The sequence below is a fragment of the Nematolebias whitei genome, chromosome 1 (assembly GCF_014905685.2).
Source record: "Nematolebias whitei isolate Nwh7 chromosome 1, NemWhi1, whole genome shotgun sequence".
Taxonomy (NCBI): Eukaryota; Metazoa; Chordata; class Actinopteri; order Cyprinodontiformes; family Rivulidae; genus Nematolebias; species Nematolebias whitei.
Window position 1 is genome coordinate 88,808,383 of NC_056498.1, and position 16,758 is coordinate 88,825,140.

General features: G+C 38.4%; 1 protein-coding gene across 1 annotated transcript in view; it reads left to right on the top strand.

Annotated features, from left to right (window-relative positions):
• vps8 (VPS8 subunit of CORVET complex) overlaps positions 1 to 16,758 on the top strand; it is a 79,665-nt gene that overhangs the window by 28,503 nt on the left and 34,404 nt on the right. The window contains exons 12-30 of the mRNA XM_037688234.1: positions 476 to 583; positions 812 to 892; positions 1,044 to 1,214; positions 2,308 to 2,382; positions 4,905 to 4,940; positions 5,323 to 5,413; positions 5,601 to 5,647; positions 5,811 to 5,900; positions 6,546 to 6,592; positions 7,045 to 7,267; positions 7,534 to 7,623; positions 11,869 to 11,920; positions 12,017 to 12,059; positions 12,306 to 12,378; positions 12,551 to 12,667; positions 13,144 to 13,215; positions 15,858 to 15,977; positions 16,148 to 16,204; positions 16,508 to 16,590. Coding sequence (XP_037544162.1) covers positions 476 to 583; positions 812 to 892; positions 1,044 to 1,214; positions 2,308 to 2,382; positions 4,905 to 4,940; positions 5,323 to 5,413; positions 5,601 to 5,647; positions 5,811 to 5,900; positions 6,546 to 6,592; positions 7,045 to 7,267; positions 7,534 to 7,623; positions 11,869 to 11,920; positions 12,017 to 12,059; positions 12,306 to 12,378; positions 12,551 to 12,667; positions 13,144 to 13,215; positions 15,858 to 15,977; positions 16,148 to 16,204; positions 16,508 to 16,590 — 1,676 coding nt within the window. The remainder of the gene's footprint in view (positions 1 to 475; positions 584 to 811; positions 893 to 1,043; positions 1,215 to 2,307; positions 2,383 to 4,904; positions 4,941 to 5,322; positions 5,414 to 5,600; positions 5,648 to 5,810; positions 5,901 to 6,545; positions 6,593 to 7,044; positions 7,268 to 7,533; positions 7,624 to 11,868; positions 11,921 to 12,016; positions 12,060 to 12,305; positions 12,379 to 12,550; positions 12,668 to 13,143; positions 13,216 to 15,857; positions 15,978 to 16,147; positions 16,205 to 16,507; positions 16,591 to 16,758) is intronic.

Here is a 16,758-nt window from a genome sequence, read left to right on the forward strand (position 1 = left end):
AAAATTGTTGGATTGTATACCTGGATTATTGAGCATGGACTTTGTTGACTTACTGTAGTTATTTATTACGTGTACACAGAACACAACTTCAAAATGGCCGAACTTTATGTTACTTGCGTAACCTCTGTTCTCGTTCATAGCATTCTTGTTGATGTCTCATGGGATACCCCCCTCACACACACACACACACACACACACACACACACACACACACACACACACACACACACACACACACACACACACACACACACACACACACACACACACATTCCTCAGAAGCATTTATTTAAGACTAAGCAGCTGTATCACATAATGAGACATGAAAACTAATGCTATGAATGAGAACTGTCCATTTAATGTCAGCAAATGATTCTTGACAAAATAAAATTGACTTTTTTATATTAACTGTTTTGTTTTCAAGAATATTTTTTTAACTCAATGTCTAATATTTTGATGAACCCTCTTTGTTAAGTCTGATCCATCCAGTGTTCCTCAGCTGGCCTGGCAGTTTGTTCCTGTTCAGAAGACCTACAACCCGATTCTTGCCTTTTGTAAAGGAGACACGGTCCACTTCCTGCTGGTATCTGCTCAGTCTCATCTTAACCTGCAAATTGATAGACCTAATGTTTTTACCTTTATATATTGTTTTTCTACCTGCGTCATCTATATTCATGACAATGCACTCTGAACTTGCAGGCTTACAAGTAAGGCTTTGAATAAAATAAAAATAAATAAAAATGTTCTTGTTGTCTCTTTGCTTTCAGTTTTTTTTCTAGAAAATAATTTTTATGCAATATTATCTGTTCAGGTAAAAAAGGAGGAGGTGGGCACCATCCATGTTATCAAGCAAAGACAACTTCACCTCAGCTGTGACATCATCAGCCTAAATGTAAATAAATTAAGTTTAGTGGATCACTTTCAATGCTTTGACCTCTTTTACTTATGAATACTGCAGTTTCCTCTATTACAGTATTAACATTGCACTGTATTTGTAAGAAGAAGATAAAACTGGTGGTTCCCTTGTCACTGTTTCCCTGCAGTGGATCAACAGTTCTACTCTGGTTCTGGTGGACAGCCATGAGAAGCTGCAAGTGGTGGACCGGTCCTCCCAGGTAGTTCTGGAGACTCTGGACTTGGAGCAGGTGCAGCTGGTCTATAACAGCAGACATTTCAAATCACTGGCCACTGGAGGGAACGTCTCCCAGGCTCTGGTGAGGGAGAAGGTAGTGGGAAGCATGACCACAAGTCAACATTCATATGTTTTGGATCAATAATAGTGTCATGTTTAAGACAATGAATAGGACTTGAAATAAAAAATAATCATTAGTAGCTATCCATCCATCCGTCCAGACATCTTTTTCCACAGCCACCTCTTCCAGCTCTTCTGGGAGGATTCCAAGGTGTTCCCAGGCCAACCGAGAGACATAGTCTCTCCAGCGTGTCCTGGGTCTTCTCCGGGATCTCCTCCCAGTCGAACATGCCCAAAGCACCTCCCTAGGGAGGCGTCCAGGGGGCATCCTTAGCAGATGCCTGAACCAGCTCAATTGGCTCCTCTCGATGTGGAGGAGCAGCGGTTCTACTCTCTCTCCAGCGGTTCTAGTCTCTCCCGGATAACCGAACTTCTCACCCTATCTCTAAGGGAGAGTCCAGCTACCCTGCGAAGGAAACTCATTTCAACCGCTTGTATCCACGACCTCATTCTTTCGGTCACTACCCAGAGCTCGTGACCATAGGTGAGTGTAGGAACATAGACTGACCAGTGAACAGAGAGCTTTGCCTTACAGCTCAGCTCTCTCATCACCACAACGGACCGGTACAGAGTCCGCAATACTGCAGGCGCTGCACCAATCCGTCTGTCAATCTCACGCTTCATTCCTCCCTCACTCTTGAACAAAACCCAGAGATACTTGAACTCCTCTACTTGAGGCAGAACCTCACCCTCGATCTGGAGAGAGCAAGCCACCCTTTTCCTGTTGAGGACCATGGCCTCAGATTTGGGGGTGCTGATTCTCATCCCAGCCGCTTCACACTCAGCTGCTAACCGCTCCAGTGAGAGCTGGAGATCACGGCAAGATGACGCCAACAGGACCACATCATCTGCAAAGATCAGAGATGGAATCCTGAGGCCACCGAACCTGTAGTCTCAAAGGAGCGAATTTCCAGTTTTGTGTAAAATCACAGAACGTGAACAAAGTTTCTCTTCAAAGTTTAACTCAAGACATTAGGCTTCACGAGTCTGCGATTGGAAATTATGTGATTTAAATATAATTTCAATGGTTTTTTTTTGTGTATCTTTTTTTCTAGGCATTAGTTGGAGAAAAGGCCTGTTATCAGTCACTTTCCAGTTATGCTGGTCAGATTATCTGTTTGGGCACCAAGGTAGGGTTTTCTACTGTTTGTCTTTATATATGCACGCTTTAGGAGAGCAGTAAACACCAGAAACGTCACACTGGTGTTCAACAATAAATGTATAGAAATATTTTATTAGTTACAGATTTTTGTTACAGAGATCAAATCAGTTTCAATATAAACTGTATGACTCCAGTAGCAGATAGTTGGTGTTCTCTGGTTTGTCTACTCTATATCTTACACACACACTCACCAAAAAAAACAAAGAAATAGCTTTTAAATAGATTTTCTTTTGATCTTATTTCATAATTCAGTTTATCCAGAAAAGCTATATTAAACTCCTGTACACTGATAAACCTGCAGTAGGAATTAATCATGATATTTTCATGACTAGACCTTCATCAGACAAAAACAATTCTAACAGTTGGACTCTGACTTAAATAGGAGCAATCCTGAATAACCAATTAAATTCAAACATCCCAAAGACTCAAAGCAGCACATGACATTTACAGTTTTCACACAAACTATACAGAGGGATTTTTACAAAAATATCCCAAAAAATATTTTATAATGAGTGTATTTTTATTTAATTGTTTCTGGTTTTGTGGATTTAGAGAAAGCATATAATAGGGTGCCAAAAAAAGGACTGTATGAGGAAGTCAAGTGTGGTAAAGAATTCTGTGAGTTTAGTTCAGAACATGGACAAGGACAATAAGACCGTGGTGATATAGTGGAAGTGACAAATGGGTTCAAGGGATCATCTCTGAGCCCCTCCTTGTCTGCAGTGATGATGACAGGTTAACAGATGTGGTCAGACATGAGTCCCCATGGACTATGATGACTAGATGACATTGTGATCAACACGAGAGTAGGAAACAGGTGGAAGAGAGCCTGGAGAGGTGGAGGTATGCTCTGGAAAAGAGAGGAGTGGAAGTCAGTAAAAGCAAGACAGGAAGCAACAGGTAGTACGTGAGAGAGGTGAAGAAGAGAGTGCAGGCAGGGTGGAATAGATGAAGATGAGGGTCAGTGGGGTTTTATAACAGAAGGAAAGCTGCAAGAGAGAAAGAAGGGGTTTACAAGATGGTTGCGTGACCTATTATGATGTTTGGTTTGGAGATGAATGACACTAACAAAAAGACAGGAAATGAAGCTGGAGGTGGCAGATATGTAGATGTTAAGATTTTCATTGGTGATGACCAAGATAAACAGGATTAATGATGAGTACGACAGAGGGACAGCTCAGGTCGAGCAAGACAAAGTTAGGAAGGCAAGGCTGAGATAGTCTGGACATGAAGACGAGGGATAGTGGTTATATTGGAGGATATGGAACATGGAGCTGCCAGAGAAGAGGAAAAGAGGAAAACCACAGTAGAGCTTCAAAGATGAAGGGGAATATTCAGAGTTGGTGTGACAGAGGAGGAGGCTGGGATAGAGTGAGATGAGGCAGATGATCTGTGTGACAACCCCTAAGGGGGGCAGCTTAAAAAAGGGTCATTAAAAAATATCTTTATCATGTACGACGGAGCTTTAAGGCCATGCTAAGAATAAAAAAAATTAAAAAATTACGAGACTAAAGTCCTAATATTATGAGAATAAAGTCGAATAAAGTCGTACGAGACTTTGTTTTGCAGCTCTTGTTTATTTATTTTTATTTTTCCACGAGTTGGATCCACAACGCGACCTGTCAATCATTCAATCCAGTAGGTGTGTCAGCAAATGACTAATCCGAAGCTAAATGCTCCTTACCTGCAGAGAGCTGCTGCAGCCCATCACAGTGTACCACCTGACTGTAAGCAGGTTCAAAGTCCAGATGCTGATAATCTGATGCTGATGTGCTAACAGATTATCTCCTTATTTGTAAAACCAATACCAAAGTATAACTTAACAAGATACTCAACATTCTTCATTTTACCACAGTTAAAATGTGTAAACGCTGCTTTATTGTGTCGGAGTTCAGATAATATTACAACTCATTTAGCTTCTGATTGCTGACATGACTACTGGATTGACTGACAGGTCGTGTTGTGGATCCAACTCGTGGAAATTTTTAAAACAATAAACGAGAGCTGCAAAAATATAGTCTTGTATGTTTTTATTTTTGTAATATTAAGACTTTGTTCGACTTTATTCTCGTAATACTAGGACATCATTCTTGTAATTTTATGGCTTTTGTTTTTTTTCTTAGCGTGGCCCTAAAGCTCCATCGTAATCATGCATTTCTTTTAGAATATGAATTAAAATGAGTTTATCATATCATTTGTTTAAATCTTTTTATTTAATTTTCTTCCTTAGATAGAGAACTTTGCTAATTGGCTTTTGTATGTGTGTGAATGTTTCTGTTCAGTGCCCTGAGATGACATCTGTTGTGATTTGGCACTATAAAAATAAACTGAATTGAAATGAATTGAATTAATTTAGTGGTTACATGTATTACATTTTATGATTTTTTTTCTTCATTAAAAACCTCAAAATATTAATCTTTAAAGGTAATTCTAAACAACAAACATGTCGCATCTTATTTTATAACAGTATGGTTGTATTTTGCTTTGCAGTCGGCTCACGTCTTGTCACTAAGGAACTGGAAGGAGGTACGTATGGTAGTTTTTTACTTTGTTACATTGTAGTTACACACCAATGGCAGTCAGAATCCAGCTACAACTTTCAGGGAAATTACTTTTTAAAAAGAAGAGTAAAAGCAATGGAAATTAGAATCAAACAATCCTTAACTTGAGGAGGTAGCCTAGGTTTAAATCCTCCTCCAAATGGAAAGTTGTCTGTTACTTCCAATATTTACATCACTGTATTTGTTTTATTTTACAAGATATAGAACAAGACATAGTGTGAATCTGAACTAGTAAGTGCTGACTGTAGAACTAGATTAATTAGAATGACACTGTAGAACACTTTGTGGAAACTACCGTAAATAAAATTAAACGTATAAAAGTCTAGTTTATCTTTCTCTGTGTGCAGCGCATTGACTGTTTGCTGAAACTGGAGGATTTTGTTGAAGCTCTCACTCTGGCCTGGTCGTTTCATGAGGGAACTGCTAAGGCTGTGGTTGGTGAGTGAAATGTACATCGCACATCAGTAAACCACCCTGATCACGGTCTCATAACACATGTTAGCAAAGAGAAGGGGAGGGAAAATGTAACGTCTTGTCAGGTGTTTGACTCACATTAAAAAAGAACGTTTTGATCAATCTGGATCATTTAATGTCAGCACTGTATTTTATTGGATCTTTGTTCAAGGTCTTCATGGAGATTCACAGAAAAGGAAAGCTGCTGTCAGTGACAAGGTAAAAGGATTTTTCTTTTTCTTTTCTTTTTTTGATGGATGTATCTACCTTCAAAAAAAAACTTCAATACAAAAATGTATCTAATGTATGTGTAAAGTGTAAAGTGTATCTAAATGTATCTACCTTGTTAGATGTCAGCTCAAAGAACTCTGTCTGTTCACAGATGGTGGAGATTCTTCTTCAGTTTGCAGAGTGCGCTTTAAAAAAGTGTCCAGAACACGGCAAGATCCAAGTAATGGAGCAGCATTTCCAGGTAAATTTAATATATCTGAAGAAACTTTTCTTAAAAGTACTGAGTTAGCTACATGTACAGCACCAAAATACAATTAGTTAAGCTAATACAGTAAGATGTGGCAGCACGACGGCTCAGTGGTTAGCACTGTTGCCTCACAGCAAGAAGGTCCTGGGTTCAATCCCTGGTTGGACCTGGGGTCTTCCTGTGTGAAGTTTGCATGTTGTTCTCATGCTTGTGTGGGTTTTCTCCAGGTACTCCGGTTTCCTCCCACAGACCAAAAACATGCATGTTAGTCTGCCTTCAGGTCCAGGCCTCCCTTGCAAAAGAGATCTGTGATCTCAATGGGATTTGCCTGGTTAAATAAAGGTTAATAAGAAAAATTAAAATTAATTTAGGGAAAAAACTGATGTAGTTAGGAAATGTTTATATGTCACTTATTTTTTTCCAAATGCATATCATATATTTACACCAAGCATAAAGATTACCAAATAAAAGTTGTACTGTATTCAGATTTTTAAGCAAAAAAAAAAAAAAAAGTTGACATTTGCACTGTATCCGTCCTTCTCAGTTCATGGAGGTTTGTAATTAAATGTTTCAGGTACAACTGTTTGATAAGAAATGAACACAATCTCATTTCTGCCTTATTTTCTATGGTTTTCTCAGGATGTGGTTCCAGTACTGGTGGATTATTGCCTGCTGCTGCAAAAGGCGTAAGTAGACTGTTTCACCATTTACACACCTAAAACACACAAACTAAAGTCCAAGGGTACTTTGACACATGGTGAGATGCTGACCATCTGACTGGAGAACGACCAGTGTCTCCTGAGTCACACCCTGTTGGATCGGTCTGAATGTGCACCTCGCAGAATTTCTGCTTAGTTTTTACTTGCGAACTTTGGCAGCTTTCTGCTGCGTGAAAAGCCTGATCTGAACGTCTGATTTTAGGAATGGAAACAATATGTAACCTGACCATCAGTCAAAATCATTTTAGTCCAAGTTCAAATATTTTGTGTTTTATGACTTACATTTTGATATTGTAATGATTAATTACATGAATTGATTGTGGGGCGGTATTTACTCTAAGAGCAACCTTACAGTTGTTTGTTTTACATTGAACAAGTCCTAGATGTTGACATTTATTTGTTTGTGCTTGTTGTAACAGTGACCTGCTGTTCAACCAACTGTATCCACGGATGGTAGAGAACATGATTGCTAAGGGTGTTTTTCTGGAGTCCCTGGAGTCGTATATTGTCACCAACCGCCTTGGTCACCTAACCACACCCATTATGAAGGACCTCCTCGCCCATTACCATGATAGTGGGATGATGGACAGCTTAGAGAGATGCATTGTCCATTTAGATGTTACCAACCTGGACATACAACAGGTAAATGCATGTATAGGAAGAACTGTAAATAAAACAACTGTGCAATATACAAGATAAACACTTTTTTCTGTCTTTGTCCAAAAATCAACACATTTGTCTGTAAATTGATACAAAAATCTGCTTTGGACTTTTTCATTTTTTTTTCATTTCATGTAATGTGGAAATTGGAGTGACGCTAATTTCTCTTCTGATTGTTACTTTTGGATTTTTATCACTGTATTTTTTTGGCATATTTAAGACTTCTATTTGTACATGTTTGTATCTAGGTGGTTCAAGTATGTTGGAACAATCAGCTGTATGATGCAGTGATCTACATCTTCAACAGAGGCATGAATGATTACATTACACCAATGGAGGTAAGTTCTAAGAACCTTCATTATTTTAGTTGCTGAAAGGAAGCAAAAAGCCAACATTCTCTTTGTAATGTTTTGGCAAAATACTAAAATTATTCAGAGGCTGTCGTTATGAAATAATACAGATGTATTATGTTGTTTGGAATATTTTTTGTTAAAACTGTCTTTTGACTTTTCTTTATGTTGATCTTTAATAGCAACATTTACCAAGGTACAAACACTTTGTGCCAATGTAGGCATCTGCTCAATGAAATTGGAACAGTCATCATTTTCTTTTATAATCCCCAAAATTAATTCAGGACTTACTATTGGAATAATCTAAGCTGACAAAATGCTGAGAGTTTGATGTATAACTGCAGAAAAAGTTTAAAGAAGACCAAGATCAAAATAAACATTAAAGCTGCTGCCAGAAGCTCACTGGTGTCACCATGATATCTGTAAAGGAAGTGTAAATTATATAAAAGTAAAATAGTTTCTTTGCAAACCTTTTGGAAAATTTAAACATTTTAAACTGTCAACACTCCAAGTTGAGCATTCCTAAAAAAAAAACCTCAAAAATCATAACAGGTTCACTTTTCACAACAGCTAACATGGAAAAATCACATAAATTCTGTAAGAACAAAAATATCTAAATCTATTGCAGTACTATACAAAGTCAGGGAATTATTAAATGATAAAGCTCTGTACATGTTGTATAGCACAATCATTGTTCCACATTGAATCTATTGCATTAATGTTTTGGGGGAAAGCATGTAAAACCTTTACAAAACCTATTTTTATTTTACAGAAAAGAGCTGTAAGAAGTATCACCAGAAAGCATTACAGTCACCCATCAAGCACATTATTTTATCAACTGAAGTTATTGAAGTTCCATGATTTGGTAGATTACAGTATTTTATCAGTTATGTATAGGGCTCAAAATCACACATTACCGTTAAATATCCAAAGAAATTTTGTTAAAAGACAAAGTTGTTACAATCTTAAGGGGATAGAAATATTTGTCAAACCAAAATTCAGAACTAGTCTGAAGGGAAGGTCTACCTCAATCCAAGGAGTTGGATTGTGGAATGGTCTAGAGAGTGATGTAAAAAATGCCAAGTCAATGTGTACTTTTAAGAAAAAGATCAAAACTGAATTGTTAAAAAAGTATATATGAAGTAGCTTAGTGTGTGTTTTGTATTAGAATTAGAAAAATTAGAAAGTTATTCATTTTGTTCTGTTACTTGAAAATTATTATGTCTGAAATAATTGTTTGAAAAAAGGGGCAGATAAAATAAGATTTTTTCTTCTTTCTGCTGCCTTTCATTTTAAATTTTTTTTTGTATATTTTTATATATTGTTATGGAATTGTTTTGTACTTTTTTAAAATGAATAAACTTCATACCATACCATACCATACTTTAAACTAAAACATTTTTTTCCCCTCATTCGCTCTTGTGCAAGGTGGATATATATTTTCTTCCCTTTCCCGTCCTCCTGCCTTTTTGCTGTCTGTCTTGTGTATCGGAGCTCCTATTTACACATCTTCCGAAACAAAAACTACTGTCACGGATATGGTCAGCCCTTTATTTCAACGCAATCGATAAAATCTTTTCAACAAAGCGACAGGGTCCTGGAAAACCCTCATGCCTCACTGAGACGCATGCGGCAGGATATGTCACGAATCCGTGGAGAGTTTGGGAGCTGATATGCCTTTCCATATTGTCTCAGGGAGGACGCCGAAGATGTTTATATCTTTGGAATCTTGATAGCAGGGTTTTTGCTTTTTGGCACCGGCAGGGGTGGAAGTAATCAATTACAAATACTCACATTACTGTAATTAAGTAGATTTTTTAGGTACTTGTACTTTTATGAGTATTTATTTCAAGTGTGTATTTTACTCATACTTAAGTACAATTTAGACCATGTAATCTACTTAGCTACTTTTAAAATCAGAAGTCGTTACTGAGTACAGCCGCAATTTGAATTAATATTCAAATTGTTCATCTGCATCTTTGTAGCCAATAAGGCCCTCAGATCACAAACATGTCAATTACCTATGACATAAGTAAAGGACAACTCTGCAGAGTAGAAAGTCATTTGTGGACCGAAGATTTGGAGAAAAAGCCAAAATGGAGACAGAGGACAAACATAGAAAATGACAAGGGAAAGGCTGAGGACGAGTACCCGTGGCCGTACCTGGAAGAATTTTTCATGTACAGAGGATGAAAAGGAGACAGAGTCCAGATGCAAACTCTGTTTGATCTCTACGGTGATAGCAGCTTACAAGACTTCAGCATCTAATCTCAAAAAACATATTGCTGTCATGAACCAGAGGCCGGATCGCAAACAACAACAACAACCACTGAGAGGGTTAAAAGATTTATTGTGAAATAAAGTAAAACTCTGGAGTAGGTCCGGTTCTGGGCTGGTTCCGATCTTCTGATTGGTAGTTTGTGATTGGGTAGTGTTGTAGTGGCGGGCTGCCAGTAGAAGTAGAACTGATGTTAAGGTCCACTGGAACGGAGTCCAACAGGCTTGCAACGTGAAGTCAGTTGTTCAGCAGAAGTATCCAGTACGTGATCCAAAAAGAGAGTCAAAAAAACAAGAGCATGAGTCGGTACCTGATCAGATGAGCAAAAGCAGACGAGGGCTGAGGCAAAAGCGTGGTCGTGGTCAAGGCAAGGGTCATGAACGTGATGAGTCAATCAATGGAATGCTGGAAAGTCTACTGCTGATGAGACAGGATAGAGAATCTGGCCCAGACTGAGAGGAATGAGTGAACTTAAGTACTGACTGGACCAGGTGGTGGAGCTGTGGGATAATGAGCGGTGACAGGTGACATGAGTTGAGTGATTACTGAGTGTGCAGCATGACAGAGGAGCTGACAGAGAGCAGAGCTATGACAATTGCAGTATACAAGGTTTTACAACTACCTGCATGATATTGCTTCTTTATTGTTTGTATATGGGGGTTATTAGTTTAGCTAAGTATGCAAAGACCTTAGATATTGTCACTGCCATCGGTTTGCCTGGTACTAAAATAAGACGGAGCTTCTGAGCATCTGAGAAATGTGCTTTAAATGTAGATATTATATACAATAAATCAAACTGAATGACTTCTATTGACAACACAATAAAACATCAATTGGTTAAAAAGTAATTAATACTCTGAGTAGTTTTTGAGAAGAGTACTTTGCACTTTTACTTAAATTTTTTATATCACCAGTACTTTTTCTTGTAATTGAGTACAATTTAAGCAGTGTAACAGTACTTGTACTTGAGTACAAATTTTCAGTACTCTTTCCACCTCTGGGCACCAGCGGATACCTTTGTTATCGGCTATTAAAGAAGATGACGGCAGCAGTTTCGGCCATGGCAAAGTTGCCGACCCTGTGTGAAGGTTTGGTTTGTGCTTCGAGTACTCAAAATCAGCCGATTTACAAGCTAAAACGTAAGATGGAAGCAATTTGTGAGAATCGCAGGCTACCTGTGGCTTCTGGGACTCGCCAACATGTTGGGGATGACCTTGGAGGGAGCTCACAAGCATGGACCAGTGGAGTCTCCTCACCTCCTCCTACAGGTGTGCAGTGGAGAGCATCCTGTGCTCCAACATCAACGTGTGGCATGGAGGCTGCACAGCTGCAGAAAGAAAAGCTTTGCAGAGAGTGGTGAAGGCTGCACAGAAGTCTGTTGGAGTCAGCCTCCCCACCATCACAGACATTTACACCTCCAGATGCAGGAAGAGGACCACCTGCATCATGAAGGACCCCACTCACCCAGCACACACACTTTTTGTCCCGCTCCCTTCAGGAAGGAGGTTGAGGAGCATTAAATGTAGAACCACTAGACTGAGGAACAGCTTCTACCCTGAGACTGTTAGACTCATGAATCTCTAACCCAATGTTCATGGGCAGAGTTAACATTCTCATAGTAATTAAAAACATCCATAAACTTTGAACAAAAATTCTTTAACACAAACTATTCCTAATCGAGCCACATTTTGACGTATTAAAGTGTTTTAAAGCTTTATGAATAGAAATCGATAAATGGTGTTGAGAATATTGGATGAGTGATGATAAGAATCTTTATTGCTTATAAACTGAGAAGCCTAATTAGGTGCTAAAGTTGAGCTCACATGATTCTGAGTTATTCTGAATTTTTTTATTTGTTTTGCCTCTGCAAAACATTTTGGTAAAATATTGCTGTTTTTTTAAGGAAAATGTTAGAAGCCAAAAAGTGTATAATAACACTCCACTTTATATTTCAGAAACTCTTTTCAGTGATTGGCCCAAGGGTTAAGGAAGGGAGGAGCCTAACAGGTGAGTAGAGTAACGGCCTTTATATATTATATTCTTCTAAAGTCAAGCATGGTTTCAGAAGTACATAGAAAATTGAAATTCATCTCTTTTTTTCAGATGAGGATGTGGTGATGGGGAACAAACTTCTGGTTTATATAAGGTATATCAAACTAATACAGATTTACTGCTCAGTCTTTCACTTTATTTCAGGGCTGCTTTGCATAACTATTTGTGAAAAACATTTTTTAACTACTTAACTCACATACTATATTGCATTAAATTGTGAGTAATGAAACAGTTTTGGGGTGTAGTGTCATTTAGTGGAGTGTAGTTTAAATTTGTAAAAGAAAATAAGTTGATTTGTGTCTGTGCATACCAGTGTACCTGCATGTGTTTTTGTTTGTAGCTGCTGTCTTGCTGGTCGGGCATATCCACTAGGAGACATCCCTGAAGATCTTGTTGTTCAAGTCAAGAATCAGGTATGTAAAGAAAGTTCGTGGGGCTCAGTACACAGCCTTGTGACACTGATCAAATATAACATCACTGATTTATCACAGCAAGAATAGTAATTCCAATAATTTAAAACAAGCTTTTAAATATATATATATATGTATATATATATTTTTTTTTAATTTTGTTTGTCCGTATCAGGTGTTTGAGTTCCTGGTTCGTCTCCATTCAGGCAATGCCTCACATGAAGAAGTTTTCCCATTTATTCAAACACTCCTTCATTTTGACACACGTGAATTTCTCAATGTACTTGCCATGGTGAGTTTTTTATTTTTATTTTTTACTCTTTTATATTATAAAACATTTGCTTAGGAGGTTTAAAGATGGTATTGCCTTAATTATATGTAGCTGTATAAATACCTCTTTCTTCTTTTTGATTTCAGTCAGTATCAAACATGGATAGCTCAATTACCCGTATATTAGAATTATTACATGGGAGTGCAATCAATGAAGGCTGGGCAGGCCAGTGTCAACTTATTGGTGGAAATGTTAGCAGGGTCATATTGGCATATCATGATTGCCTGAATGGGTAAAAAAGATACAGAGTAAATTATTTTAAGGGTTTACAGGTTGTTTCATACATGGAAAATTTTAAATGTAAAATTATAGAAACACAGAAAAGTTTTTATCTGAGTAATACATTTTAAAACTGTTCTATAAAGAATGCAGTTACCTGTTGATTATATTATCTGTTGTCATCTATCAGCTAAAATTTTATTCTCACTTTATTCCAGACATTTGAAGACTTCCAGAATGACAAGCAGGCTCTTGAGTACCAGCAGAGAATAGTAGACATCTTACTTCAGGTAATATTCCCAAAATCATTTTGCAGTCTGGTTATTGCTTTATGCAAATGCATGATTAAACAGAACATTTTCTGGAGTGTGTGGAGTTCCAAGCTGTATAGAGCTGCATGAGAGGCCTCGTTATGTACTTAGATTCACATGCAGATTAAACTGGAACTTCTTGCCCCTCACGATGGAGGATCATTAGGCTCTTAAACAAGGGTGGAGGCCTCCGTATTCAACTATCCCCCTCTTACAATGCTGTTATTACGAGTATCACTCCTCAGCCCTCTATGAATAGCAAGCAGCCACCAGGGTACTAACAATCTACTGTTGGGCTGATCCTCCTTGATCATGTGAACAGCTAGTTTTGTTTGTCACCTGCAAACTGGTTGATCCACTATGAGAAGGTGCTGGTTAGACTAAGGCCCTGTTGACACAAAAGCAACCTCTGGAAACGTTATTGTTTAGCGTACTGTTTAGCGTTCATTTAGCATATATCTTAAGCCCCCAGTATACTGCCGCGTACATCCATACGCAGAGGTACGCACGTACATACGCAGAGGTACGAGCGTACCCCCCAGCGTACCCTCCGTGCAAAGCTCAAATTTTTACGACCGCATACGCGTACGCGGTGTCGCACAATAAACTGCCCAGCGACGGACTGTTTTGTATGCGACACCAATGTATTAAATTCCCCTTCTTCATCCCTGATCTGGCCTTTTCTTTTGTTTTTTGTCAAGAGGCAGTGATCTCTTCCTCCTCCGTTGATGCCATGACTGAAATGGTGAGAAATGGAGGAATTTGTCACGAGCGAATTAAACTCAGGTCCAGCGTGGCTGCAGGAGGGTCTGGAGATTTCCTGGTGGGCTGGTCTGATGTGTGGGCTGTAGAGCCAGCACTCTGTTTTTTTTTTTTTTAGATCTTTTTATTAACAACATATAAACACAGAACACCGCTGTGGCTGAGGCTGCCAGCGCTCGCTTTTTTAAATTTTTTCCGACCTGTCAATCAATCCAGTAGGCGTGTCAGCAAATGACCAATCGGCGCCCTCAATTTGTCCCGAAGGTAAACGCCCCTTGTCTGTGAAACTGCTCTGCAGCTGCTCGGGGTGTACGCTGGAGTATCATGTCTGAACCCTCTGCGTACCGTACACGCGTACGTACGCGTGAACTGACATACGCGGCAGTATACTGGAGCCTTTAGTGTACCAGTATATCTTAGGTCCTTATATACTGTTTCTTTTTACACCTTTTTTGGGTGTAACTGGGACCCTGAGTACACAATTTTGTTCCACCTCATGTACCACATGTGATGTGAATGACAATAAACATACATGAACTTGTTTTTTCAATGTTTATTGGGAGAAATAAACAAAAAAGAGCGGGTTAACATGAAAACGCTGTAGGTTCCATGTCAGTAGGTTTGCCAGATAAGGAAATATGAACTATAGTACTGTTGCTTTAAAATCATTATTTTGACCTAAACTGTCATATGTGCTGAGTAAGGGTATTGTAAGATGAGGTGTGTGTTATGTTTGGTGAAAATGTGCAAAAAAAGGAGGGGGGAAATAACTTTTTGAATTTATCTACCAACCCTGATCAGCTGCATTCATTGCACATGCTGTGTCTACATGATCATAGTTACCGGTACATACGAACTAGTGAAAAACACTAATGTCTCTTTGAACAATGGATATTTTTTTATTGGTTTTGCTCCTATGTGCTGAAAAAGGGTAATACAAAAACACTCTGCTGTCTTCCATTTAAGGTAACTCTTCTTAGTACAGAAAAAGGTTTGACTGCAGCCGCCTGTGGTGCCATGTGTGACTTCACAGCAGCACCATTAAGACCATGAATATAAGCTGATGTAAAGTGTCACTGACCAACTAGTGAAACCGATCTGCTCAAAGCAGCATGTCCATCCACTGCCTGGGCATCATGAGATGAAATTAGATAAAAATTTCTCCACTCTCGTGTATCGTTTCTCCTGACACAAAGAAATATCTTCCTTAAATCATCTGGACAAGTGAAACACTGCTTTGTTTATATGTTGTTTTATATGTGTGTGTGTGTGTGTGTGGCATGTGAGCGTGTTCATTTCTCTATGCTACTTTGGAAAAACAAAGCTTGTGAATTTTATAATAATGTAATATCAGCAGCCTAACTACTCGTGATCTGTAGAGAGAGTAGAAAGTAGGTGGAAGAGAGCCTAGAGATGTAGAGCGAAGAGGAATGAAAGTCAGTTGTAGAAAGACAGTATCCATGCCTGTGAATAAGAGGGAGACAGGTGTTACTGTGAACCTGCAAAGAGTACTGAAGATGGATGAGTTTAGATATCTGGAGTAATTCATTCAAATCAACAGGCCATTAAGATTAGCATCCAGATGGATTGGAGTGAATAGAGACGAGAAGGAATAGTGGATGTATTGATCAAGGGATGTTGAACATAAAGCCGCCAATGATAAAGTTCATGGCTGTATTGAAGGAGTATATTAACAGGAGCATGCAGAGATAGGATGTACTGGAGGCAGATGATTCACTGTGACGATACCTGCAGAGAACAGCCAGATGTAAAATGTTATTAAAATGACATTCTCATGCTATTATTTGCTGTCAGTATTTAAACTTATGTTATCTTTGTTATGATTTTTTTGGATAAAGGTAATGGTGGACAACCCAGACTTCACTCCATCCCAAGTGGGTGGTCTCTTTACTTTTCTGGCCCGCCAACTGGCCAAGCCAAACAACACACTCTTTGTGAACAGGAACCTTTTTGATCAGGTATAGTGTTGCTAACGTCATTATCAGCTGTGTTTGTCTAATGATAATAAAAAAAAAATAATAATAATTTTATGTAAAACATGCACAGTTATATATTTTTCCTTTTAGATGTATTGCTTTAACGTTTGTTTTTGTTCAGTGTTGAAATGACCTTTACTTGGTCTGTTCAGGTGCTAGAGTTCCTGTGTTGCCCAGATGATGATTCTCGGCACACTGAAAGGCAACAGGTACAAACGCGTACATAATGCTTCCACAAGCTCTGCTATCTTTTTGTTTTATTGAAATTAACAGTTTTAAACAAAAACTTTAACATATACATTCAGTTAGTCTTTTAGGAAATTAACTTAATTTATTCAGGACTAAACAAAGTCTGAGACTTTTTACTTCACTATATAGAAGCAACTTTCAATTAGTCTGTAGTCATCATTCGCTATTTAAATTTAGGACTTTCTGTGAAACTGCTCTCAAATGTACAGCGGTTTTAATATTACAAAGTAATGTTGCCTGTCCTTGTTTTAATGGGTTTGTAGGTTCTGCTGGAGCTGCTGCAGGTTGGAGGTGCGGTCCAGTTTAATGAAGAAAGGCTCTTTACATTGGCAGAAAAGGCCAACTTGTGAGTTATGTTGTTTATTTGTCATACAGGTTAACACAAGGTTAACAGTACAATGAAATGTTCAGGATGAGAAGAACCGATTTGACTTGCTAAAAACTAAAGAACAAACAAACATCCATCCATCCATTATCTTTACCCGCTTATTCCATTTTGGGTCACGGGGGTCGC